The sequence below is a fragment of the Sceloporus undulatus genome, chromosome 6, assembly GCF_019175285.1.
Source record: "Sceloporus undulatus isolate JIND9_A2432 ecotype Alabama chromosome 6, SceUnd_v1.1, whole genome shotgun sequence".
Lineage (NCBI taxonomy): Eukaryota > Metazoa > Chordata > Lepidosauria > Squamata > Phrynosomatidae > Sceloporus > Sceloporus undulatus.
The window spans coordinates 31,105,438-31,132,992 of record NC_056527.1 but is presented as its reverse complement, the minus strand read 5'-3'; the positions used below and the strand labels follow the sequence as shown (position 1 = coordinate 31,132,992).

The 27,555-nt window shown below is 39.2% G+C and overlaps 1 protein-coding gene across 3 annotated transcripts in view; it reads left to right on the top strand.

Annotated features, from left to right (window-relative positions):
• The window catches only part of CALCR (calcitonin receptor), a 176,036-nt gene that overhangs the window by 110,589 nt on the left and 37,892 nt on the right, over positions 1–27,555 (top strand). For all 3 annotated transcript variants that reach the window (XM_042471118.1, XM_042471117.1, XM_042471116.1), the window contains 4 exons: positions 4,112–4,222; positions 13,498–13,610; positions 20,066–20,157; positions 22,681–22,807. In XM_042471118.1, the coding sequence (XP_042327052.1) occupies positions 4,112–4,222; positions 13,498–13,610; positions 20,066–20,157; positions 22,681–22,807 (443 nt within the window). The remainder of the gene's footprint in view (positions 1–4,111; positions 4,223–13,497; positions 13,611–20,065; positions 20,158–22,680; positions 22,808–27,555) is intronic.

Genomic DNA, 27,555 nt, shown 5'->3' with positions numbered 1-27,555 from the left:
TTCATAAGACCTCTTTATATTTCAGACCATGTTGGCCTAAATACCCTAAAGGCACCAGATCTCATCTGATCTTGAAAAGTAAACAGGGCCAACCATGGTTAGTACTTGGATGGGAAACCACCAATGAATACTGGGTGCTATGGGCTATATTTTAGAGGAACGACCAGGCAAAACCACCTCTTATTATTCCTTGGCTTAGAAAACTCTATGAAGTTCATGGGGTAACCATAAGTTGACAAGCCATTTGAAGTCACAGAGATACACGCATTTGAGAACATGTGTCAGGAAGCCTATAACTCTAATTATCATACAATATAAAAAAAGTAACCCTAACAAATGTTCTTAAAATATACCTGTTCTTTCTTGCAACTAAATGTTGCACATTGTCTAAGAGCAAGCTTCTAGATCTTGCTCTAAAGCTTTTCTTCTTAGTCCCAGTAGTGGAGCGCTTCTGCTTTTGTATCCAAAACCTGCAATGGCATCCCAGTCGCAACAAGAAGGGATTCCACCTCTCACCTTGACAACTTTCTTTATTGATAGGAGCACATGCTGTTTCCCCCAGCAGGGATTGTAATAAAGAATTGATTTTGTGTAACAGAATGTGGCCATTTAGTTTAGCACACTCTTGTCGAATTGAAAATGCCACAGTCAAGAGTGTACAGCGGAGAATTAAACAGAAAAGATTTCACAGGACAAAACAAAGCTGAGGGGAAACTGAGTGATTATTTTAATGAGGCAAGAAATAACTCAGGATAACCAATAAACTGTCTGAAAATGTACATCCCAAACAACTGAACAGAGACATAAAATTGATCTATTACTTTTTATAAAATGAGGTTGATGTGGAAGAGAAATTATTTCCCCTATGTGAAAAAAAGTATAATCTTTTGAAAAATAGGAATCTTTTTCATTTCACACAATGAAAAATGTTACCAAGATTAGAAACCAAGGCTACATAGTCATCCCTGCTGCATTTTAGAAATGTGTTTTAGTGGCTCTTGGGTTCCCCTGTCAATCTTTTCCATTGATACCATGTGATAACTCTTTCCTTCCATACAAAATTCAACCCAAAGATGGTTGAAAATCCAATATTTGTCAGAAAGAAATATAGTGATGGTGTTGGATCCCACACAGAGATGCTGTTATGATTTATTAATAAACTAAACAAAGGGTTTAGCATGTTTGGATTTTCTAAGAGGAAAATATGTAGGTGCATGGATACATGGCATAATGAGATAAATGCATTTGAAAAAATAAGACTTAAATGACAATTACAAAATAAATAAAATCATAATTACTGGGTATAATAGTAATTTTTAAAATGTCATTTTGGAAATGTTTACATCTCTAAAATTGGAACATTTCAGTCTAGTCACTGTTTGCCAGTATTAATTCTCTATAGCCTTTATTGACTCTTAAAAACTAAATAGATGTTAATTTTGCTGCTGCCCTTCTTTACATAATGCTGTGTAGGTTATAAGCTCTGGCCACCCACTTCACAGTCATCAAATCATATGTGTGTGTTTTTCACACATGACAGTAAAAAGAGTGGCCAAATGACTTAAAACAGTGAACTGGTGCAAGTCTGCAAGTCATTGCCTAGCAATCCATGGCGAGTTTCCAAGAAAGAAGGAAACAGTTATATATAAATGTGATATTGGTTTTTGGCACATTAGACAAAAACTTTTTATTTAAAGTGGGGGGACACAAGCATTGAGTTTCTAGTGTACTTTCTGACCCCGAGGGAATTCTGTTTTACTGCTGATTTATAAAAAGGAGGCCCCATTCAAAAAGAGCATTTGCGGGTGGAGAAGCAAAGGTATTCCACAATATCCCAATATCCAAGACCAGAAAACACATGTTCCCATGATGTAGAACTTTTGAATCACTGCCACATAACCCCCCTTTTTTTGCCAAAATTGTAAGTGAAACAATTTATTGTTTTTAAAAAATATATTTCTCTGTTTTCTTTTTTAAAAAGCCACACACCTGTACATGGTAGGTGGCTTAAACTCTGTGGTATTATTTACAACTCCTCACATAACAGTCATAAAGTGCTTATTTTGAAGGACTAGTTCTGTGTGAATCCAGCCTCAGGGGGTGGGTGAGCAAAATGAGGACATTGCCTCTCCAAATAAGATTTCTCTCACCACCCACCATGACGTTTTTCTTCAATCTCCAAATTTCTAGCATTGCAGAATGTAAGGCATTGAAAACTGTTCACACCTGAAACATTGATATGTGTTGTGTTTGCTTTCCCTTGGTAACTTTGCCTGCTTATTTTCTTTAGATGTCTAAATGCTTAACAGAGGTTTTTAGTTACTGTAATGTTAGAAATTTAAGAAGTCAAGGAAAAAAATCATTGGAGGGTACAGAAATCTTATGGGGAGGCAGTGTTTTCATTCTTCCGCTCCCAGTTCTTGTAGCTACCTTTCTATGTGAAGTTTCCAACAAAACACGTGTCTGAGAGACTGAACTGTGCCATTGGTTTGGATAAGGGTTAAACACAGCTAGAAATTCTTCCCAAGTGACTTGGATTCAAATCATCCATTAAGCTTTCAAGGTGACCTAGCCCACTCCTACTCTTTTGGCTTATTTCCCCTCGCAGGCTTGCTGTGAGTAAATAGTAGGTAACTTCTAGTGTCTGATCAAGGATTTGGGGAGGGCTTTTCATAACATTCTCAGGCCCATTACAGACGGGCGTAAAATACGTCCTGGGGATGTACTAGGGTTAGGGAAAGTGCGTGCCTTAAACATGCACCTAACCCTAGTAGGTCCCCAGGATGTACAAAATGGCGGCTCCCTATACACATAGGGGTCGCCATTACGACGTCACGAATGCGCCGCCTCCAAACGAGGTGGCACAGACGTGACATCTTTGCGCTGCACAAGGACGCATAGAGCACCCTTTCTGCAGCGCTAGAAGGAGCTCTGAAACAGAGCTCCTTCCACGATATGCGTTGATGGCGCAGCCTTTAGACGGCTGTGCCAGAGATGCAAGGGAGAAAGGGGCCAAGCGGCCCCTTTCTCCTCCTCCCCGCCACCGTCAGGTGTCCTTGGGGCATGAAGCCCCAAGGACACCCCTTTCCAGGCCGCGGGGAAGCAACCTTTTGCCGCTTCCCTGAGGCCTGGAAAGTGGTGGATCAGGGCCTCAGAGGCTGCCACTCTGGCAGCTGAGGCCCCAATCTGGCGGGGAAAGGAGCGCCTACAGGCCACCCCAAAGGGGCAGTCTGTAACGCGCCTCAGTGAGCTGTCTCCCTCAGTGAACTTACTGCCTCTTCTGCCATTACTACCAATTATTGCTGCTGTTTTGAACAAATCATGAGATCACATGGCTCTTTGGAAAAGATAGTAAAGCCCTGTAAGGTTGAAGACAGTAAGAACATAGGAAGATCACATTTCAGGTGGATTGATTCAATCGTGTAAACCATGGGCCTGAATTTACAATATCTCTTGGGTGTCTTTCATTTATAGGATTGCTGTAGCTCAAAGTATACTTATTATTATTATTATTATTATTATTATTATACTTTATTTATATAGCGCTGTAGATTTGCACACCATTGTACATACAAACAATAAAACAGATACGAGTAAACCTGCCCATGGCGTACAAGCTAAGAAATAGTAGCATAATACATATAAATAGTACATCACAATACAGGAAGGGTTCAGTGAAACAGGCAAAAAATTAAAAACGTCAAATAGCAAATAATAGTCACGTAATGCCTGGGAATGCTTCTCTGAACAGGATGGTCTTCAACTCAGTTTTGAAACTAGTTAAAGAAGTGATGACCCGTGCGGCTCGAGGGGGAAGGAGGTTCCAGGAGTATGGGGTGGCAAGTGAAAAGGGATGAATCTGGGATGGGGCAGAGAAAATCCTGGGCTGAGACAGCAGACCTTGACTACCAGAATGGAGGGCCCGAGTGGGAAGGTGAGGAGTCAAGACCTGGAGATTCTTAGGGAGAATGTATTAATCAAATCAGCAAATAATCAAAGCTGCAAAAGTCAAAGGTGCAAATGTGGAGGACTGACTGTAATCAGTTCAAGAAAAGAAGGTCAATTGGTTTCTTTTCTGAACAATAAAGCTTTATTCTTTCTGTATTTCTAGGGTTATTCTGTAACCGGACATGGGATGGATGGCTATGTTGGGATGACACACCTGCTGGAGAATTTGCTGACCAAAATTGCCCTGATTATTTTCCAGACTTTGATCCAACTGGTAAAGTCTTTCTTTTTATCTTCAGCAAAAGCATGTAGGATTTTGATATGCAAAGAAACAGAAAGCTTTTCTTTTTTTAAAAAAAATGATGTGTTAAATAACATTTATTTCTAATGGTGTTGTTTGTTCTTAATGTTGCCTGTTTTTATAATCATTCTATTTTTAGTTATAGTGAACTGAACAGCAGATGCTAAAGCTGGTTCCTTTCTGTAAAATGGATTTTGCTATTCCCAGGGGTTCTCTCCTGTAATTTATAGTCCGAGACAACTTTATAAAGTTCTTGGAAGATTTATATGTTTAAAAAGGCTCAAAAACACTTTATTAAGCCTCTGAGGGCCCACTGCTCATTATTGCTTCATTCATAGACATGCTGGTTGCCCTGGACTGCATCCTTCAAAAGGGTTATAAAAGCCCTTATGCAAAGGAATCTTGTTGCAACTTTGAAATGAACTGAAAGAAGCAGGTAGCATGAGTTTTTGTAGACTTGAGTCTACTTCCTCAGATGCATGGAGTGGAGGGTCTAGGGACAGACTTGTCTAAGCATGCTATGTGTGAGAATAGCAATTGAAATGCAAACGTTGTCGGTGTGGAGATGAGGTGACATGTTCCGTTTTAACAATGGTCAATGGTCATTGAGAGACAAAGACAGGATGTTGCCAAAAGCCAAGGTGAGTAGATAACCATATGAATTGTGGTAAAAGTACTGGAATGTAGTGTGGGAACCAGCAAGGACATGTGATGAAATCCCGTGAATCTGACAAGTGCAGTTGTTCATGTATGTTTTAAAAATGTAAACAGAAAGAGTAGTCAATCCAATCTATCACAGTTCACTTTATAGACAGACATGTTCTATCAGCAGAGACTCTGGAAACGTCTACCAGTGAGTGACTCACTGGCATTTGTACACAAATGAAAAGTGTTTACTTCTGCACTGTAATATCCTGACCAGAAGCTGGACAAGTTGTCCTTTCATTTAGAACCCAATGGATAGCAGGAATCTGCTTTTTGATGTCCCAAAAATTATTTTTTCTGAGGCTGATCAAAGGATGGAGTACAGCAGAAATAAAATAACCAGGAGCAAAGGAAATCAAAGTTTTTGTTTCTTTTAACTCCCCACTTGGACAAGTCACATTCTCTCAGCCTCAGAAGATGGCAGTGGGAAACACTGTCTGAACAAATCTTGCAATGTCAGCCCTGTGATACGTTTGCCTTAGGATCATCATGTGTTGGAAACAGCTTGAAGGCCCACAACAGTAAATAGGTCTAAATTGCTAGAATGGGCAATATTTTTTTTTTTTTCTGTTGAAGGCCCCATTCTCACATTTTCTATTGGCCTCCAGCTGTTAGAGATTGTAGTAATCAGGGCCAAAGCCAAGCCATAATACTTTTCTGAGGCACTTTACAGACCACCCAAAAAGGACCATCTGCCGGTGCCGTCCTCTGCTGTGCAGAGGAGCCCCAGCGGCCAAACCGCGCAGCTCCTTCACACAGTAAAAAGAAGCTGCAAAAAGCGGCTTCTTTTTGCAGCGTGGAAATGGCATCGCAAAGCGCCAATGGCGCACTCGCGGCATCATTTCTGCTGTGCAATGTGCGGATGCTAGGCGTCCGCGACATCAAAATGGCGGCACCCATGTAGAATGGGTGCTGCCATTTTGTACACGCTCAGTGCGTACTAGAGTTAGGGGCGTCCAGAAAGGACGCCCCTTTCTAACCCTAATACGTGCTGCGCATGTACCTTCCGCCTGTGCGGAACGGGCCTTAGTCTTTCTCTTTAGACCCTTCACACATTGTTTTTTCTTGAGATTTTGGAAAGAGAACATGTGTCTTTATACAAAATGTGTAAAGGAAGTGACTTTATGGCTGCATCTACACTTCCAAAATCATGCAGTTTGTCACCATGTTAACTGCCATGACTCAGTGCTATAGTATTCTGAAATTTGTAGTTTTGTGACCTATTTAGCCTTCTCCATCAGAGAGCTCTGGTACCACAACAAACTACAAATCTCAGGATTCCATAGTACTGAGCCATGGCAGTTAAATAGTGCCAAACTGGATTGTTTCTGCAGTGCAGATGCAGCCTATGTGAGGATTATCAGCATCACTTACCCCCCCCACCACCACCACCCTTTAAAAAAAAATTGAACATAGCTTATCCATCCATTTACACAGATATCTGGTCTGCCTGCTAATTTCTCTTTTATCCCACTTGTGACAGCATCTGCTAAAAGTAATAAGGCCAATGGCTGCATGCAGACCTAGAACCTCAGGTTGCAAATACTGCCATATAGAATGGGGGATCTTGACTGCTTAACTTGTCACACAGAACCTAAGATTCCAGTTGGAATTCCCTTTCTTCCCATCCGTTAAATGCCTCAACATATCATTTGCAACACATAATCAAGCTAGAATGGGGAAGTAACCAACATTACTCTGAAGTCTTCCATGCTTGCCATAGGCCAGTGATGGCGAATCTTTTAGAGACTGAGTGTCCAAACTAAAAGTCTGCCCTCCGGGGGTGGGATTTTCGCTTTCTGGGGGTTGGACTTCTGCCTTCTAGAGGTGGGACTTCCAAGGCAGGACTTCTTCTCCCTGCCCTCCTGGGCCTTCAACTGCTTCTCCGGAGACAGCTGGGGGCCTGTTCCTCCCCCTTCCCCTGCACCCTCCCGGGCCTTCAGCTGCCTCCAGAGAGGCAAGTAAAGGCCTGGGCCTGCTGGGAAGATGAGGAACATGCGCATGCATGTTCCTCCTCTTCCCTGCCCTCCACATGCCCTAAAAAATGGCTTTGTGTGCCATCTCTGGTACATATGCCATAGGTTCACCACCACAACCATAGGCCATTCCACCCATAAATTTCTTAAGGTGGCATTTTCATGAAGGAATGTGCATCTCATCCTGGGTGATCTTCACACATTTATTTTGCTGCATAAAAACATTGTAGGGACTTACCACTAAAGTGCTTCACATCGCATTAACACTTGGTTGGTTCATAAACCATTTGGAGATTGTGTTTCCTCACCAGTTTCCCTATTAGGTCTGTGGCTGCTTTGATGTATGATAAAAATACTCAAAATATCCACCCAAAGGAAGGTAGTTTTACCATACATGAAAGGAGTCACAGACACTATAGGGAAACTAGTGAGGAAACACAACTTCCAAATGGTTTACAAAGTGACCAAGAAAATCCAGCAAATGCTGTGCTCAGCCAAGGACAACAAAAACACTCTCACAGCCACAGGAGTTTACTGCATACCATGCAGCTGTGGACAAGTCTATATAGGGACCACCAAATGCAGTGTGCAAACAAGAATCAAGGAACATGAGAGACACTGCAGACTGGGTCAGCCAGAAAAATCAGCAGTAGCAGAACATGTTATAAACCATCCTGGGCATAAAATACTGTTTGAAAACACTGAAATTCTGGACCATGCCAACAACTATCAGGTCACAATGCACAGAGAAGCCATTGAAATCCACAAACACCTGGACAACTTCAACAGGAAAGAGGAAACCCTTAAAGTGAGCAAAGTTTGACAACCAAGTCCTGAAAAACAGCAAGATTAAGACTCAGCAAATCCTATACATTTTTATAACTTATTTTTAGGACAAAGCATTGCATTGTAGAAACTTTGGTGGTAAAATGGACTGGGGTGGGTGGGTGTTGTAGAATACAGCTGTTTCCTTCAAGCTCAAAGTTCAATATTCTGTGGCTGTTGGTTGACATGGTCCTGCCCATTTTTACAGAACAGTTCAAGAAGAACATTGGGAAGCTACCAGTAACCTGGGGCATGTGGGGACACTTCCCTATCTTCCTAAGTGTACTTTGTGTTCCTAAGGGAACATAAAGAAAGGGGGAAAGCTACCAGTGATCAACTGTATTCTGCAAAAATGTCTGTGACTACAGAGCTTGGAAAAGTTATAACTATGCTGGCTGGGGACTATTGGGAGCTCCTGTCCAAAAAAGGTAACTTTTCCAAGCTGCAAACAGCTGCAGGAAAAGTGGTAAAGGTAACTGAATAGAGGTATGGTTGGGAGATTGAACAGTGTAGTAAGTGAACTCAGTGTAGCTCTTGTTGTGGTTGTGTGCCTTCAAATTGTTCCTGACTTACAGTGACCCTAAGACAACTCTATCATGAGGTTTTCTTGTCCTGAGGCTGAGTGTATGACTTACCCATGGTCACTCAGTGGGTTTCTATGGCCAAGCAGGGATTCGAACCCTAGTCTCCAGAGTTATCATCCAGTGCTTAAGCCACTATACCACACTGGGTCTCCTCCACCCCAAACATTAATGTGGAATCCAGTGTCTCAAACTGTAAACAAGACAGTGCTGTAAATAGGTTAATCTTTGGCTCAGTTCTGTCTTTCAAATCATTATCTGTACTCTGTGTGACATTACCAGCAGAACTTGGCTCATATAATATAACAAAGATGAACTGAGAGTGTAAGGTTAGTCATGCAGTTCAGCAGATTGCTGTGATCCATCCAGTTTTCACTGAAATGTCTAGGGTCAAAAGGGGCAAATTTTTAAATGGAATAGGAAAATGATCTTTTCTATTACATAAAGGAAGGAAGGAAGGAAAGAAGGCAGGCAGAAAGTGACACTATTGCTTGAACGGGAAGAAAGGTTCAGCAAAGTATATATTATCTCTGACCTTACATTGACTACTCCTGGCTTACAGCCATCCTGGTTTAAACACATGACACCTTTTCTCATCAAATAAATGGCTGCATCAATTGAATCAGACAGTTTTAAACCCCTCCTGTTTTCATTCTGCACAGTGGATTGGGACAAATCTTCAATACTGAGGTACTTAAAAGTTCCAAAACCTGTCTTATAGCTCCTTATTATGACCCTTTAGTATAGAAAGTTGTCAAGGAAAATGTCCTCTGATTGATTATCCTTGCACATTGCCAGTGAGTCAGACTCACTGAATGGGGCCTGGGGAAAAAGAGACATACAGTTTAGACTTCATAATTACTAGAACAAAGGGTTTTTATCCTTTCCCCCAAAACTCCCCCCAGAAACACTGTTTTTGTAGCCTGCTGAAGCAACATCTTTCTCCAGTCATTGGAGAAGAGGAATGGCTTCTGTTACTGTAATGATCTCTTGGATATCAATAGGAGGACATTAGGCAAAAACTTGGTACATTGTGTTCTATCGTATCATCACTTTTAACCTCTGTTTAAGACTTCAAATGCTTTCCAGCTTTAGATAGTATCTGGCAACACATGTATTAGTAAAGATTGTCAGAAAGTATCTAAGATGATCTCCAAGTTAAATTGATGGGTGGCAACAAGAGTATGTTCTTTTCCTGTATATTGCCTGGGCACGTATTCACATTTGAACTTTGGATCCCAAGAGCTATTGTACTGAAATGTAGTTATTCCAGAAGACATTTCATTTGGACTGTGTAGAATGTGTTTATTCCAAAGGTTTCTATATAAAGTATGTTCCTGGTCACAGAAAGTGAACACATTCCCTCAGCATGGGAATGTCAGCATGTCTTATTCTTTGGGTGGAGGATACATGAGGAACTATGTACACACACACACACACACACACACACACACACTTTGTTAAGTTTATATCTCACTTTTCCACCAAGCGCTACAAACAATAATGGTGCAACTATAATAAAATGTAATAAACAGCCATGAAATCTAAAGGGAAAACAGTAAAAAAAGGACATGTGAAATGTCAGTAAAACAACCAGTAAAAAGTTGTTACCACCTATGCATGTATCCGCTTACAGGCCCAAGGCTCTATCTAACTAGGATCAGTGTTGTCCCCTATGCTTTTTAACATCACATGAAGCTGCTGGGAGAGGTCATCAGAATTTGGGAATCTAGCTTTCCTTTACAACAGATGCCAAGGAGGCTGTGGAAGTCTTGAAGGACTGGATGTAGGTGAATAGACTGTGGCATAATCCAGATAAGACAGAAGTGTTGTTGGTCAATAGGATAGCCAAACTGGGTTGTGGTCACAGTCTGTTCTGTATAGTGTTGTACCTCCCATCTGAAAGATTGGGTTTGTAGCTTAGGTGTGCTCTTGGAAACATCACTATTCCTGGAAAACCAGATTAATATGATGGCCAGGACCATCTTTGTCTAGCTTCAGCTAGTGTGTCAGCTGCATTCTTTCCTGGGGAAGGCAGATCTGGCTGCAGTAGTTCATGCCTCAGTTACCTCCTTATTAGACTCCTGTTATGCACTATATCTGGGGATGCCCTTGATAAGTGCTTGGAAGCTGCAGGTAGTGCAAAAATGCAACAACTAGATTAGTATTAGGTGTAAATTTCAGAGACGATATAACACCAGTCTTGCAAGAACAGCACCGACTTTCAATTTGCTTCTGAGCTCAATTCAAGGTGCTAGTTTTGATCTACAAAGCCTTAAACAGCTTGGAGCTAGAATATCTGACAGACTACCTCCTCCCCTATGAGCCCGCCAGAAATTTGAGATCATCAAAGGAGGCCCTGTTGTGTGTCCCAACATGTCATAAAGGTAGGTTGGTGGATACACGCAACAGGGCTTTCTCTGTAGCAGCACCCTGACTGTGAAACCCATGGAAGAAAGTTAGGCTGGCTCCATATCTTTTAAGCTTTCGGCGGGCAGCTAAAACAGTGCTGTTCTGCCTGGAATTTATGCTTGAAATGTCTAAAAAATTCTGTATTTTGTTTTTGTTGAATTTTATTGAATCTGCTTTGTTTTTATTGAATTTTAAGACTTATCCTCTGAATAAACTTTGTTATTGTTTTTTCATACTTACGAGATTTGGCATGAACTGGGAAAAGATTTGGTTCTAGGGTTAGTTCTGTTTTATTTGCCACTACTTTGGTTCTGTTACAACAAGAATCTTGTGGCTAAAAAGAATGATAATTTAGTATCTAGCTTATGCCATAAAAATAGTTCACCTGGTCTCATTTTTAAAGTCCTATGGCTCTTTTTTCCCTCTTTTGGTTGGGTTCTATGTACTGTAATGTCATGTATTTTTTCCCACATAAATCATTTTAACCAAAAGCAGCATGTATCACTAATAAATCATGTTCAGCAAAGAGACTGACTGTTATATGTGCTTGAACCAGATAAACTGTGATTTGTGACTGGGCATGTATAACAACAGATGGCTTTCAGAGAATACTTGTATTGCGTGTATACAGTTTTGCCTCAATAACCACTTGACCATGAATACTAATAAGAATAATAATTCTGCACTAAAGCATTTCAAGAGATGTTGGGAAACTGTACATGCAGTTTTAACCTTCAGCATTAGATCTTCACTCCAATCAACATTTGACCATGATTTAAAAAGCTCTCATGCCAGGAATTATATTAATTTTAGGAGGAAAGCAAAAATAGTTTTACATTAAAATTGACCAAGATTTCTCCCGCCCCTTTCCCTTCTTTTTATTATGTTTTTTTTTCTTGCTATCACTTCAGATGTGAAGTGTCATGAGGGAGTTACTGGGGCACTGTGCTAAGGCTCTGCACCACAAAATGAATAAGCAAGAAGACATTATTGTTGAATGGGAATGGCAAGATATGAGCACTTTAGGGAAAACATTTAAAAGATTCTTTGGGGCCTCTAGTGGGTTTGAGAGAAATTCCAATGCACCCCCCACAACTACTTTAGGTGAAGGCAGATTTCTTTTAAATGGCCTGAAGTCTTGCATGTATTTTAAGAAGATTTAAAAACTGGTATGCCAAGGGGGTTGAAAGAATTGGGGAGACTGTTTGCAACCCTGGACCCACTCCTGTTCTTGAAGGAAAAAAGTTTTTAAAAAGGAAACTATCCGATAATCTTAAAAATTATTAAATTCAGCCATTCATCCCCTGAAACTCTCCAAATATCTCCTCACTGTTTTCACTTAAGTAAGGAGGAGCCAGCATGATGTAGTGGTTTGAGCATTGGACTACATCTCTTAAGAACAGAGTTCAGATCCCCGCTTGGACATGAAAAACCACTGAGTGACCTTTAGCATGTCACAGTCTCTTAGCCTCAGAAAAACCTGAACGACCCCCAGCCCTTGAATAAATCTTGCCAAGAAAATCCCATGGTAGAGTAGCCTTCGGGTTGCCATAAGTCAGAAACAAGTTGAAGGCATGTAACAACAAAGGAAGAGTGGATATTCAGCCCAGTTTAAGATAAAATATAAAAATAAAAGTATTTATTTGTAGTCAGTTATAGCAGGATTGGCCACTACCATCCCTTATTCTCTTGATGATTTTCACAGTACTTCAAAGATTCAGGGAATATTAAGTAAATTAAGTAAAATTTATAAAAAATAGTACGGGTCTATGTTGGAGGTGTAACGGTAATGTTGGATCTTTCTATCACATGTGGTGGACATGCCCTAAGGTAAAAATCTTTTGGAGTGGGATTCGGGAGACCATACAAAAGATATATCAAATTGAATTGAAGCTGGATCCTGAGTTGGTCTTGTTAAATATGGCAGATAGTAAGGAAATAAGACAGAAATTACAACCGATATTGTATTTAATAACAACCACAAGGATGTCTCTAGCAAAAGTTTGGAGAAATTCGGAAGTCCCCACGGTGGATACATGGCTTTATAAATCTTTGGAAATAGTGGAAATGGACAAAATTACAATGGCACTAAGAGCCGAAGAGACAAATGAAATTTGGGACCCATTGATGAAATACTGTAAAGACAGATGGACAACACAATATAACCCTCTCAGTAATCTTTATTTCTTATTATTATTCTTTCTGATCAAACAAATTTTTTTGTGTTTATATCAGTTGGGGTGGAGAATTAAGGAAAAAGCTTAGTTTAAAATGTAATCTTTGGTGTTATTAAAGCATAGAAACATATATATACACACAGAAAGTGTGTTATGAAGGATCATAGTTACACAAAGATTATGTGTAAATAGAGAAATATATTTGAATAGCTGTTAAGAAAGTATTTACTGTAATCAATCATAGGGGAGTAATTACAAGAACTTATGTAAAAGAATGAGGGAAAGCAACTGTTTTGTTGGTGTATATATTGTAAACTTTAATAAAGACTATTTTAAAAAAGATTCAGGGAATAATTAATATTACATGTTACAAAAAGATATTTGGATACGTATGTAATGGCTTGTTATTTTCCTGAATCAAAATGAAGTTTAGCGTGTCATAATCAGTCTCACTGAAGTGGGAAATGAGATCTAAATGTCAGTTAAATTAATTAGATGTGTAAAAATAATGAGGTTTAGCATAGACTTAGGCTTCCTAAATTAATTGTGTCTCTCACATTTTTGATTCACAGAAACAGCAACAAAGTACTGTGATAAGACAGGAACCTGGTTCCGCCATCCTGAAAGCAATCGAACATGGTCCAACTATACACGATGCAACTCTTTCACAAATGAAAAGCGTAAGGTGAGCTATTTAAAGTTTAATACACCTTCTATTTCTACCTGATTTTTATTCTATACCTTTTAAAGGCAAAGGTAGTCCCTTGACATGAATGTCTAGTCATAACTGACTGTATGGGGCAATGCTCCGTTACTAAGCAGAAGAATCAGTGTTGTCCAAGGATTGCTCTGGTGGTCATGTGGCCAACATGACTGCACTGAACGCTGTTACCTTACCACTGAAGGTATCTATCTACTTGCATTTGCATGCTTTTGAACTGCTGGGTTGGCAGAAGCTGGGACTATTGATAGGAGCTCACTCCATTATGTAGCACTCAGGCCTTGAACTGCCAATCTTCCCATCTTCCAATCATCAGGTGTTTTAACCATTAAGTCACTGCATCCCTCTATGCTTTTTAGGGATGGGAAAATATTTGAAAACATTTGGGAAATGGTTGGACAATGTTTGGTTCTGGAGTATCAGGAAATCATGATGAGAATCTTGGACTGATAAGCATTTTCACAGTTCAGGACTTATTCAGTACAGAATCCACACAATATTTTTGCACAAAAAGCAAGCTTTCATGCACAAGAAACAACAGAAAATATTTCTGCACAGAAATGTTATTTTCTGTCCAGAAAATTCTGTATTCTGTGCAAAAAAAACATAGACATTTTATGCAGAATAAATCCTCCAAGTGTTGCCTCAGAAGCATCACAGTCTAGCTTACAGGTTCTATATCCTGAAGGGTGATGGTTTAAAATGAAAGAAATATCCATACTGGTAATTGTGCATGCCAAATAATGTGTGTAATGTGCAGTTAACCAGGATTAGTGATAGAATGAGGGATGCCCCAGGCAACAACCAACACACACTTTGTTGATCTCAGCCAATCATTTTGTTGACTTGGCACTGATTTTGTACATTTTCTTCATAAACCAAAACAACAACAACGACAATAACATACACACAAAAAGCAATCACCAGCTCTTAATCCATTTTTACTGATAATGTTGCAAAGTTATAAGCTGTCATGTTACAAGAATGTGCAAGGAATTTGGGGAAATGAGCATTTAATGTAGACTTTTTCTAGTGTGCGCTACCTGTAATGGCTGCACTTTGTATATCAGTTTTTGGCAAATGGCTGTGGTTAAAAAAAACTGTGAGTACCAGAATGGTGTAGTGGTTGGGGTGTTGGACCAGGATCCTGGAGACCAGGATTCAAATCCTGCTCATTCATGGAAACCCACTGGGTGACCTTGGGTAACTCATATTGTCTTAGCACCACAGGAAGACCATGTCAAACCCTCTTTGAACAAATCTTTCAAAAAACAAACAAACCCTATGATGGTCTCAGGGTTGCCATAAGTCAAAAATGATTTGAAGGTACACAATAACAATAACATAGAAAAATGCAGACATTGCAAGCACATGCAGAAAAACAGCACAGACATGCTTTAGTCAGTTGGAAAAATGCATACAAACAATGTGCACATGTTATAAAATGTGCTTATTTTAAGACATTTCCAGTCTGAAATCAAGGTGCTTGTGATCACATGTAAAGCCCTAAGTGGCCTGAGGCCTCTGTACTTGAGGGAGTGCCTCTCTCCATATGTGCTCCTCCATGTTCTTCCAGTGAGGTCAATAGACCATGTTGGGACATAGGAGTGAGCCTTCTCAGCAATGGCACCCCAACTGTGGAATACTCTTTCCCTGGAGACCCAACTGGTGCCAACACTCATGCCATTTTGGTACTTCTCTGGCTTATTTATTAGGCTTCAGGCCTAATAAAGTAAAGCTTTGAAAGCTTGCATGATGTTAGTTGGCTAATAAAGGTATTACACTTCTTTGGATTTTGGATTTCATTGTAATTAGATACCTATGACATGGTAATGTGAATTCACTTGTACCTGTATAAACAGAAATTGACAGCAATATATGAAATATAGCACTTGATTAAGCCTGTGGGAGAGTCCTTAGCTCTCAATTTGTTCTTTCATTGTGAAGTTTATCATTGCTTAAGGGGCCCTAGCTTTTATTTTTATATGCTTTTATTTTTCACTATTATTCCTAACCGTGTGTGTGTGTGTGTGTGTGTGTGTGTGTGTGCTTTGAACTCACAGACTGTTGTGGGTTGAATGACTTCCCTTTTGAAGGACTTCCCTTTTGCCACCATTTACACTGAGCAGTGGCCTACTCATTATGTCATAATGTGGAAATGTCTAATTAGGTTTATATAAGATGGCCTTTAATATACCCAGAAAATTCATGACCCTTTGCCACAAGAAATATTAATATTCACAAAAGCATTCAGGGAACGTCTATACAGATTTTCATTTTGCCAGATGGTAGATTAAGGAGGGGAGATCAAGTATGTCATTCATGGGTAGAAATCTTACTATTACTTATAGTAGACATACAGAAAAATAAAACAGAAATACTGTGCAGCAGAGCATGGGTGTTGCTTTGGACAAATTCCAGGCATCTGAACGCAATTACCATTCATCAGAGTAAAATAAAAAAAAATACACACATACAGCAAGATTCTCTAGAAAATGCATTCCTGTTTTCTTCCCTTCATTTCTGTTCAGCTTTTTAGTTATTTTTTTTATTTGTGCCTTTCAGTCATTTTGTTCAGCAAAAATGATTGAAAATGTCTCTACATTTTTATATAAAGAATGACTGCAAGAAAATTGAGCAATTAGGAGTATGCAAGGCTAGAATTGAAGAGGCTGAGCTAGGCTTAGGGCTTCTCTACACAGTTAAAATTCTGCTTATTCCAATCAAATAGACAGATCCAGCCACACAGGATTCGAAGGAACTCAGTCTTTTTGCAGGGGAAGGGGCGAAAAACTTCATAAAATCTGCTGGAAAAGGATTCATGTGTTTTAGCACAGTAAAATCCATGTATGCCCATGTGGAGTATTGAATGTGTGGCCAGACGGCTACTTCAATGGCTGCACAGTTTCAGCAGAGGAAAGGCAAACAGATGCAGATTTTTGCTGAAACTTGAAGGCATGTGTTGATCCAAATGTGCAAAAATCCACAGCAGTTTGCACAATGTGTTTTCGTGTTGACTAGCCCTTACTTTATTCCAGGCTAACAAAGATGAGCTTGCATCATTAACTGCTTGTTTAAATCCAGTTGTGATGCATCATAAAACACTGGCAAACATTTAATCCAAATGCAATGTATCTCCCTGTCCTTCTAGGCCATGCATGCCCCCCATTAATTGGAGTATAGGGGGCTGCCATGGTCCCCCAGAAACCTTGAGGGACTGTATTCCTCCCCCACCAACCCTCCGAAAAAATAACAATTGCTCCCAAATAGCCTCAAACTCCCTCTAAGGGAAGGAGGCATATTTGCTATGTTTAGGAGGGGATCTCTTGGTCATTTTATGCCCATTAATATGCCCACCCCTGCTCTATCAATTCACCAGTTGTGTATGCAAGAAGGGGATCACAATTTAGGTTGTTCTTCCAACTCCACTCCACCCTGCAAATTCCCTAAATTGTAGAGAAATAAATCTCATGGAGAAGAGATGCTAGAGGAAGAGGTGGGAAATAATTATTATTATTATTATTATTATTATTATTATTATTATTATTATTTGGAAATAATTGTTTTGCTTGCATGGAGAAGCATGGTATCCTGTAATCCCTTATTTGCAATCTGAAACAGTATGTCCCAGATACAGGTTTACCGACTGTGACGACACAACAAGATGAGGAAAAGCGGGTTTCCAATAAATAACTGCACAGTTGATATGATAAAAAGCCACCCAAGAGTAGCAGCTCACTGTTGTAAATACTGGAAGTAATAATTAAACGTACTCTCTAAAAGTCCTTCTCTAATAATGTTGAGTTGCTATGGAGTCAGGATAAGGCTCTCTGCTTTTACTCCAGAGCTTGTAAAAATTACTCGGTTAGACTATACTGTGGCCATGCTGTCTGGGAGATTCTGGTGACCTCTTGCCTGGGAGGAATTGTGTTTTACCCCTGAATATAACTTGGTTTGACATCTAGCAAATTATATTTTTGAGAAAACATGCAAGTGGACAAAGTTCCATTACCCTGAATCTTATGAGAAATTACAGACTTTTGAATTTTATTGCAGAAAACAAAAATTGTACTTATTTGTCAGCAGTAAACAATACATAGATTTTTAAAAAATAAAATTATGTAAGATAAAATAATACATGTGGATAGGTGTCAGCTTGCTGTTTTGTCATCTACTGTTTTGTCTGGGATCAAAATTACTGGTCACCTTTAATAGGTTACATGCTTCAGTATCACCTCATCATCATAGGAGAGTCAATTCAGATTTGGATCCTAGTATGTGAGGTAGGTGTTGCCTCCCCTTGCTCCCAGGTTCAATCCAGTGGAGCCCTTCAACTGCAGTTTGTATTGGATAAGATTCCCTATTCATTTCAGTAGGACCTTACTTATGAAAATGGTAGGGAGAGTGATCCAGATGGTGATAAATGTGGGAATAAAGGATTAAAGAGGATCTGTTCCCCATGCCAGGTTCCTGGTTTGGATTGAATAAGTTGATCTTACCTTTTAGTAAAAAGAAAAGAAATCTAACTTTTGCATTGTTGTTGTTGTTGTTAACTGCCCTAAAATCAAATCATGGGTACCCTGTATATGAGACCTCTCCAAGACCTCCTATCTTCAACCTTTCTGTTCAGATCCTGTTCTGGTCCTGTAGGCCCAGACCTATGTCCTCCCTGATGGGGTCTAACCACCTGGCATGTGGTCTTCCCCTCTTTCTACTGCCTTCCACCTTTCCTACCATCATTCCCTTAACTAATAATTCATTTTGCTTCATGATGTGGCCCAAGTATGACAGCCTCAATTCAGTCATCCTGGCTTCTGGGAATGGTTCAGGATTGATCTGTTCTAGAACCCATTTGTTTGTCTTCTTGGCTGTCTATGGTATCCTTTGCTGCATGTTACCTATTAAAGGTAATGTGCAGTTGGGCTACGAGAAGAACAATTGTAACCAACCCAATAATATCTTGATTAGATCTAGTGCACCTTCCCATAAAGTCTAAATCGAAGGACATTTCCAAAAGATATTCAACTGATCCTCTCCTTCTTGTAGGACATCTTCAGGATTTGTCTTCTCGACAATTATAAATTTTGAATGAGTTGGCATTAAATGCAACCATACTGAGTTGAATCTTTACTTGGTATACTTAGAATGGTCTAGTAGATAGCAGTAAGACTTAAAGTTAGTCATCAGTAACTAAATTAATCCATGCATTTTAATTAGGTATGAATAAGATATTGCACATTGTGTAGATTCTCTTTATGTTTGACCAAAACAACACAACTTTCTCACCTCCAAGATTAATTCTCCACTCCTGGGAGTCTTGGCAGCTCCCCAGGAATAAAGCAAAAATATCTCCTTTCATTTGAATTTATTTATTTATTTATTTATTTATTTATATCCCATTTTTTCCTTGCTAAATACCCAAGGCAGCTCACAACTAATTAAAACTAGATACAGCTGAGGGGGGATTGATTCAGACACAAATGTTTAAATATACAATTCTAAGACAAACACAAATGAAACTGGTGGAACACATTTAAAACACATTAAAAAGATAAAAGCACAATCTCATTAAAAGCCCCTTCTGGCATAAATTATGATCCAAAGACGTGCCTAAATAAAAATTATAACACCGTTACATCACCACCTATGTGCTCCTAGCCAGCAGCCTTATAATGCAGAACATATATATATATTTAAATATTTGTTTGTTCATACCTCACCCTATATCATGGCCTCTCAGACTGGCATACAAGTAAAACAAGAACAATCCTACATCACAAACAATAAAATATTTTTTAAAAGATAAAAACATATTTAAACAAGTTAACAAGTTAAAACAGCTTGAATGGCTAAAATTGTTTCAACCATATACATGTACATTTGAAAAGTCAATTAGACCCCAAAGGTTGTAATAAAAAGCCACATTTGGTCTCAGTGCCATAAAAAGGCAAAAGAAACAAATACTGGCACCAACTGGACCTTCATTGGGTGAGCCTGTCATGAATGAGGTACCATAGCACAGAAGGCATTTTAATAAACTTTTAATTAAAAAAATGTAAAGGTTACTTTCAGATATGCAAGCCTACAGAAATGAAGGTGGTCTTTTGAAGGGACAATGCTGTTTCTGATACTTGCCTACATATGGTCCTGTAGCTACACTAACATGAAAACAAAACCTAACTTAGATTTCAGGAAATGCGATACAGAGGAAAGTACAGTAACTGTGCTTTCAGATAGTATTTCAGATAAGGATATGGATATGCAATGAAATCATGAACCAAGTATTTTAGAGTTTCAAGTTGACTAATTTAAAGTTTTGGCATCATCACTACTACAATTTCTAAAAGGAATTTGTAAACAAATAAAAATATTACTATTAGTTGTTTCTTCATTTAGTTGTCTTTTTTTTTAAATTTCAGATGGTATTCATACTTTACTACATGACCATAGTAGGACATGCTTTGTCTATAACCTCCCTGTTAATATCGTTGGGAATCTTCTTCTATTTCAAGTAAGTGATTTCTTCAGACTTCTGTTTTCTTTGCTTCAGTGGCTTGATTGAGATAGTCACAGGCAGAACCACCAGTTCATGTAGTGTCCATAAAAACAAAACCGTTTCCTTATTAGTTAACAATAAACTACAAATAACCCTAACCAAATGCCATTTTGCCATAAAGATGCAGCACCATGCTTTCTTGGAACTATGCAGAAATATTCAAAACACCAGGCAAATGAACTTTTCTTTGTAAAGGAAGATTGGATATGGATACTTCTACAAAAAATAGATCAGATGAACAATCTTACTTCTATTATGTTTGTACTCAGAAGGGGAAATGTTCTCGACATTTAAATCTCACAAAGGCAGATGCTTGTCACACTGACAATTAAAACATCATCAAGTTCCCAGCATAAAAAATGTTGTTATTGGGTGCCTTCAAGTCATTTCCAATTCACAGTAATGCTAAGGGCAATCTGTCATGGGGTTTTCTTGGAAAGTTTTGTTCAGAGAAGATTTGCCATTACCTTCCTCTAAGACAGAGAGTGTGGGTTTACCAGGTCAGATTATCAGATCATCTAGCCCAGTTTTTCCCCACTTGAACCAGAGTGGCTGTCCAGGGTCTCAGGCTATTCACATCACCTGCTATTAAATCATCTAAATGGGAATTGCAGGATTGACCCCTGAAACCTACTGCATGCTAAACCTAATGCTCTATGGTGTCCAGGGTCATAATCCAGCACTCAAACCACTGCACCACACTGACTCTTATAAAAACTGTGTGTGTTTTGTGTGCCTTCAAGTCACTTCCAACTTATAGCAACCCTAAGGCTTCTTAGTAAGATTTGTTCACAGAAGGTTTGCCATTGCCTTCCCCTGAGGCTGAGAGCATGTAAGTTGTCCAAGGTCACTCAGTGGGTTTCATGGCCAAGAATGGAATTGAACCCTGGTCTCCAGAGTCGTAGTCCAACACTCAAACCACTATGCCATGCTACTGCTCAGGAAATTTGTAAAATGCTGTACAGTATTTAATATAGATATTTTACTGCCTAATTTAGATGCATCTAGGAGTAATGAAATTACACTGAAAATGTTCCACACAGAGTTCTACAACAGGACTAGGTTCCACACAGAGTTCTACAATCAAACTAAAATATTTCAAACCATTGATCCACCCTTTTGTCACTGGTTAATTATCTTGCTCTTTGTAGAAAACAAAGGTGAGCATGTGTTTAGGAGTACACAGTAATCTAAAAGAGATGATTATGCAGTATGATAGCTTTAATGGTATAATGTAGCAGCTACATTCAATTGATTAATCTCAAATAGTTGTATCACCCAGACTCAGCAGGTTACTACTTCAGTAAGGATCCCCTTTCTCAAGATTGTTTGATGGGAATTTGTTGCTCTTTAACCACAGTACTGTATTCACCATGAAAAATAGGAAAGTGGTGACGAGTAATTTTCAAAATGGAACAAAAGAGGTTCATTATTCCAGTTAATTCACATGATATTTCACCACTAAGTCATTCTGCATCTCTCTTGGTTTGGAAACAAATCAGGGTTGGGCTTAAAAAGACCACTGAGAGATCTCTGGATGGGGCTAGGAAAGAATATGAAATTCTTTAGACTTGCTGTCAGGAAACTCAGAACTCCAGAATTAAAAGAAATTATGGAAGGACTTTAAGGAGAGAGAGATTGAGAGAGAGAGAGAGAGAGAGAGAGAGATTCTTTGATAGATGGCTGTCCAAACACTACTTAAATATGTTAATGAAAGAGAAGACTATCTTTTCGGGCAGCATGTTCTGCCCAAAAAGCCCTCTTCATGTTGACTGGTTTGGCAACAAAATACGCCACCTCCAGTCCCAAAGAGACAATCCAATGCATATTTGAGATTCCAAATAAGTCTAGTGAGATAATGGTGCAACCATTTTGTGATTAGTTATAGTAAAAATTTGGCTTTGGAACTGTGGAAACCTTGAAAAGCATGCCACTTTCTTGATTATATTGGCCGTAATTAAGCAGGAAATACGTGTTTTATACTTGTGGAATCCAATAAAGATTCAAAACCATGGAGAATATGAATCCAAACCTCCTTAACATCTAGGGAAATTCCAAGTCAGGTTTTCTTCTTCTTCACTAGCTGACAACAAAATTATGTAATTTCCATCTACATGTTCCAAACAACATCTCTGTATAGAATAATAAACGTGCTGTTCAAGGTCATAATGTATAAGTATGCAAAAAGCAACACTATCAGCATACCTTTCTGTTCTGTGCAGATTAAATATATAGTGCTCGCACAGAATGCAGATTAAGAGATTATTTTAAAATGATCTAGAAAGCATGTAGCTTTAAACAGGTGTGAGAAATTGGTGGTGGTGGTGGTTTGCTCCCATGCCTTTAGTGCCAGCCGGGCGCTTTCCAACTCGCTGTTGCCAGATTGCATTCTTCAGAAAGTGCCGCCAGCATGTGCTTGTTATAAAGTGACATCAGAGTCAAAAGTCTAATTTTCAATTTGTGGTGCATATTTTTCAGGAGCCTCAGCTGTCAAAGGATAACACTGCACAAGAATTTGTTTTTTTCATATGTTCTTAACTCAGTGTTTACACTCGCCCACCTCATTGCAGTAGTGTCTGACCGAGACATGGTAAAAAAGGACCCAGTAAGTATTCCTTTCCTTTACTAAATAAAGACTGCTAAGTGGAGAAATGTCTTACTACTGCAAAACTTTCCTGAAAATAAGATATTGCTTCTTGTCTATGGTTGAATGTCAGTGTTCTGAAGAACATGAATATACCTCTAAAAACATTAACACCAATTCAAGCCTGATTCTTTTTGTATAACTTCTTGCAGGGCCTTGGTGTCCTTGGCCATATCAGGCCATAATGTTTAACCAGGAATCCTAGTATTATAAATCATGCAAATGAACAAACTCCTTGTGCACACAGCCAATGCACTCCTGTTTCAGTCCTCCTTTTGTGTTATTGAAACAAACTCAAAAGAGGTTAGCCTCATTGGACCCTAGGATATATTGTATTGTGCCCAAGCAAGCCATGATAATTCAATAACTTTAAACCAAGGTTTATTGACCACTTATAAATTCTGACTTGTTTAGGGGCAATAGAGCCTAATATTGATTTCAAATGTTACATAGTTTGTTTACCATTGGATGAAAAGAAGAGTGCAACAGAATGAATAGGCTACTTGGTTTTTGATATTGCTTGCTGACATTTTTCTTAAGCCAGGATTCCTGGTTTAGCGTTATGTGTAAACATGGCCCTGTAAAGTGATTATGATGTAGATTTCCATTCTACATTATTGACTGCTTGTACTGAATACTCTTTAGGTCTTACAGGAATAAGTGCCTTTACATATGTTGTCATGTTTAGGTCTGTTCATTATAAAATGTAATTCCGCCATCATAAAATGGCACTGTAGTAATAATTATTTTTTTAAAAAAATATTGTGTGTACAAACAATTTCTGTACATTGTTTGATAAATATAAAAATCTAAACTGCTTTTCTTGACAGTATATTGAAAACGTGTGGTGTAGTGGTTTGAGTGTTGGACCGGGATACTGGGAGAACAGGGTTCAAATCTCTGCTTGGGTATGGAAACCCACTGGGTGACCTTGGACAAATCACACTCACTCAGTCTTAGAGGAAGACTAGGGCAAACCCACTCAAAACATGCTCTGCCAAGAAACCCCAATGATAGGTTCACCTTAGAGTCACCATAATGATGGTCACCATAATGATGAAGGCACACAGCAGTATAAAGAAAGCTTGATCACTTAGGTATAACAATACAAAGTATAGTTATGAATGTGAGATAAATGCCATAGACTGAATAGACTGGTGGGTAGGGAAAATGTTCCCTCTAGATTATTTTGATGTGGAAATGGGGAATCATTTTTCTTCTCATTACTTGGCAACTTAAATACAGTGGGCCCTTGGTATCTACTGAGGTCTTATTCCAGGACCCCTGTGGATACTAAAATTCATGAACGCTCAGGGCCCATTAAATCCAATAGCATAGTAAAATGCCATCATTATATAAAATGGCAAAATCAAGGTTTGCTTTTTTGGAATGTATATCTTTTTGAAATAATGTCAAGCCATGGATGCTTGAACCTGTGGATAAAGAATCTGAGGATATGGAGGGCTGACAGTACAGCAGTAAGAGTTCAATTTAAAAACATCATGTTGTATTAATCTTTAAAAACAAAGATCTTTTGTATTGCTCCTCCCCAAAGCATACACGCTTGTTTAAAAAAGGACCCAGTTGGTATTCCTTTCCCTTCCTGAATGAAAACTGTAAGCAATGGTATTTTCACTAACTTGATATATTTTAGAAAGGAGTGTTTCCATTACAGACAAATAGAATCAGGATTTTGCTGAAATGAAATTTCTAAATTTCAGCCCAATCCTTTGCATGTTTTCTCAAAATTGCTACTGCATTTGATAGGGTATGCTCTCAGGTTAGTGTGTACATGATTAAACACTTGTGCTCCACTCCTGTATCTAGTTAACTGAATTTAGCTCCAGTGGATTTAGTTGGACTTGTATGTGAATAGATGTATATAGAATTGCACAGTTAGCATATTTTGTTGTATGTATTATAGGTTGTTTTGTGTTCAAGATCCAGATGCACATTCACTGAACACGTGCCAAATATATGGGAAAAGTCTGTGCTGTGACATTTATAATTCCATTCTTTACAAAACAAGAGGGTTTTGAAAATGGATAGGTTTACCAGCAATCAGGACTTGGACCTGAGTCTCAGAGGGGCTCGACAGACTGCCTTGAAAGGGCAGGCTGCAGCCACCCGTTTTTGCTCCTGAGGGAGCCCGCAGCAACCAAACCACATGGGCTCCCTCCACACCAAAAAGAACCTGCTAAAAGCAGGTTCTTCTTGGTGTGCATGGCCACCACCATGAGTGTGCCATGGGCATACTGTTATGCATCAATGATGCAAGTGCAGCACTGCAACGTGTGTCATCATGGGGCCCCCCATGTGGATGGGAGGCTGCCATGATGGTGCCGCCGCCACCCACTAGGGCTCAGTAGTGTGCAGATACTCCACACTCCTGAGCCCTAATTTCGGGCCCAGGCTGCCGCAAACCGGCAGTCTGTATTGGGCCAGAGTTTAGACTCTCTTCTCCCTTCCTCAAAAATAAGGAAGAAGAATCTTAGGGTGAGAGCATGATGTTCAAAGTATGTGTGTTTGTAAGATTTGATTTTTTTAACAACCTTTGAGGTTGATAATAAATATGTAGTGGTTGTTGATTCATGTATCATGCTTAATGATATTACTAGGGCTGAACATCAACAGATCCTGTCTCCTGTGATGTCAGAATTGGTCATCCTGTGTTTTGGTCTTGAAATCTCAAGGCCTGGGATAGTCCTAACATGGCAACCCTATAAATGCACCATCATTTCTCTCTGGAGTGCTTGCCTTCCCTGTACTGGGAGGCATGAATGGGCTAAAATGATGCTACAATCTGTGGCAGATACATATCTCCTTGTACAGTACAGCTTGCTACATGAAGCTGAGGTTAGGTTGTATGAAAGGTATAAGAGGTAGAGTATTAGGTTTAGCATGCAGTAGGTTGCAGGGATCAATCCTGCAATTTCAGTTTATTAGGATTTAGAAGCAGGTGATGTGAATAACCACTTACTAAGACCCCAGACAGCCACTCTGGGTTTTGTTTATTTGTTTTTTTGTTTGTTTGTTTTGTTTTGTTTTTGCTTTTTTTTTACTGGTGCTAGCTGATCTGATAATCTGACCTGGTATAACATGAAAACCCACTGGACAACTCACAGCCTTTCAGCCTCAGAGGATGGCAATGGCAAACCCACTCTGAAGAAATTTTCTAAGAAATCCCTGTGACTTTAGGGTCAACGTAAGTAAAAAATGACTTGAAGGCAAACAGCACCAGACTACACATAACAAGGCAGCTTTCTAATTGCCGCTGGCCATGCTAGCTAGAGAATTCCCGAAAGTGTGTTCAAAAAAGTAATTTTTCCAAGCATTGTTGCTGAAGTTTGACTTTGTTAATCCCTAAAGCTCAAAACCCATCAGTAAATACTAATTTGTACCACTTTGCATCGATCTTTCCCTCCACTTGAAATGCCACATATTGCAGCCCCAAAAAGAAGAGCATTTGATAGAGAAATTCATGATAGAAATGATATGCAAACACCAATACAAATGACATATAGAGTCAAAATGAAATATGTATTTCACTATAAATCAATGTAAATGGAGTTTGTAAGAGAATGTTTTTGAGGGGAGGGAAAAATGATGCAGTTTATCATGTTAGAGTACAGATTTATGGAACAAAGAAGAAAGGGTTTTTTTTCTCTTAGGGAGCCACAAAAATTGGTACAAGGATTATAAGAGAAAAAAGTGCTGCAGGGTTAGAAATGTGTCTTCTCTTTAAAATATATATATAAAAGAGGTAAATATTCACTATTTTAGGTGTTCAGCAATAAGCTTTTGCCATGTTTGTTCAGTCTTCTTGACAGGCCTCACAAATACCTCTGAGTATTTAAACAATAGTAATTTTTGCCCAGACCAAAGCTAAAAACCAGACAACCTTGGGGAGAAAATTGAGACCTCTGCCTCACTTTCCTTTTGCTCCAGTGGCTTGAAAATTCTACAGCATTCTCTCTCTCTCTCTCTCTCTCTCTCTTTCTTTTTTGGATGGACATAGCTAACATCTTGAAAGTAACTTTTTGCAGCCCTAAAGGGTAGCCAAGACTACTTCAAACACTTGAATAATTCAGGTCACCATTTCTGACATTGCTCTGGCCTGTAATTTATCTGCAGAAATCTTCAGTATATAGAACTGTGATATGTCCTTGATGCCTCCGGAGCAATATCCAGACATCTATAATTGAACGGGAATGGGGATACATAGATTTTCTTCAAACAACTGAAGCAATTGAAGTTGATACTGTTCTTTTAATATGAACAGCCCCAGTTAACCATGACTAAGGGGCTCAACAGACCGGCACTTTGTGTTGGCCTTCGTGCGTGGTAGAGTTCTGGTAGGGCTGAGTGTTCACACACTGCAAGCCCTACTTTCGCTGCCCAGCCACCATCATGGCATACACCCATCCATACAGCGCATGCCATGACACATGGGAGACGCAGTGCCCAAACGGTGCTGGATGGAAGGGGCTCCAGCATGCCTGTGATGTTCTTTCCCGGGCGCAAGAAGAAGCCAGCTAATAGTGGCTCCTTTTTGTGTCCTGGGAAAGCCAGATCGCTACAGTGGCATGCGGTTGCCACAATAATGATCTGGGGCAAAAAGGTGCGACTACAATAACTTAAATAACATTGTTTTTAATAGGGTTTCATCTGAGGATGCCTAGAAATATTGTTACTACAAATATTAATAG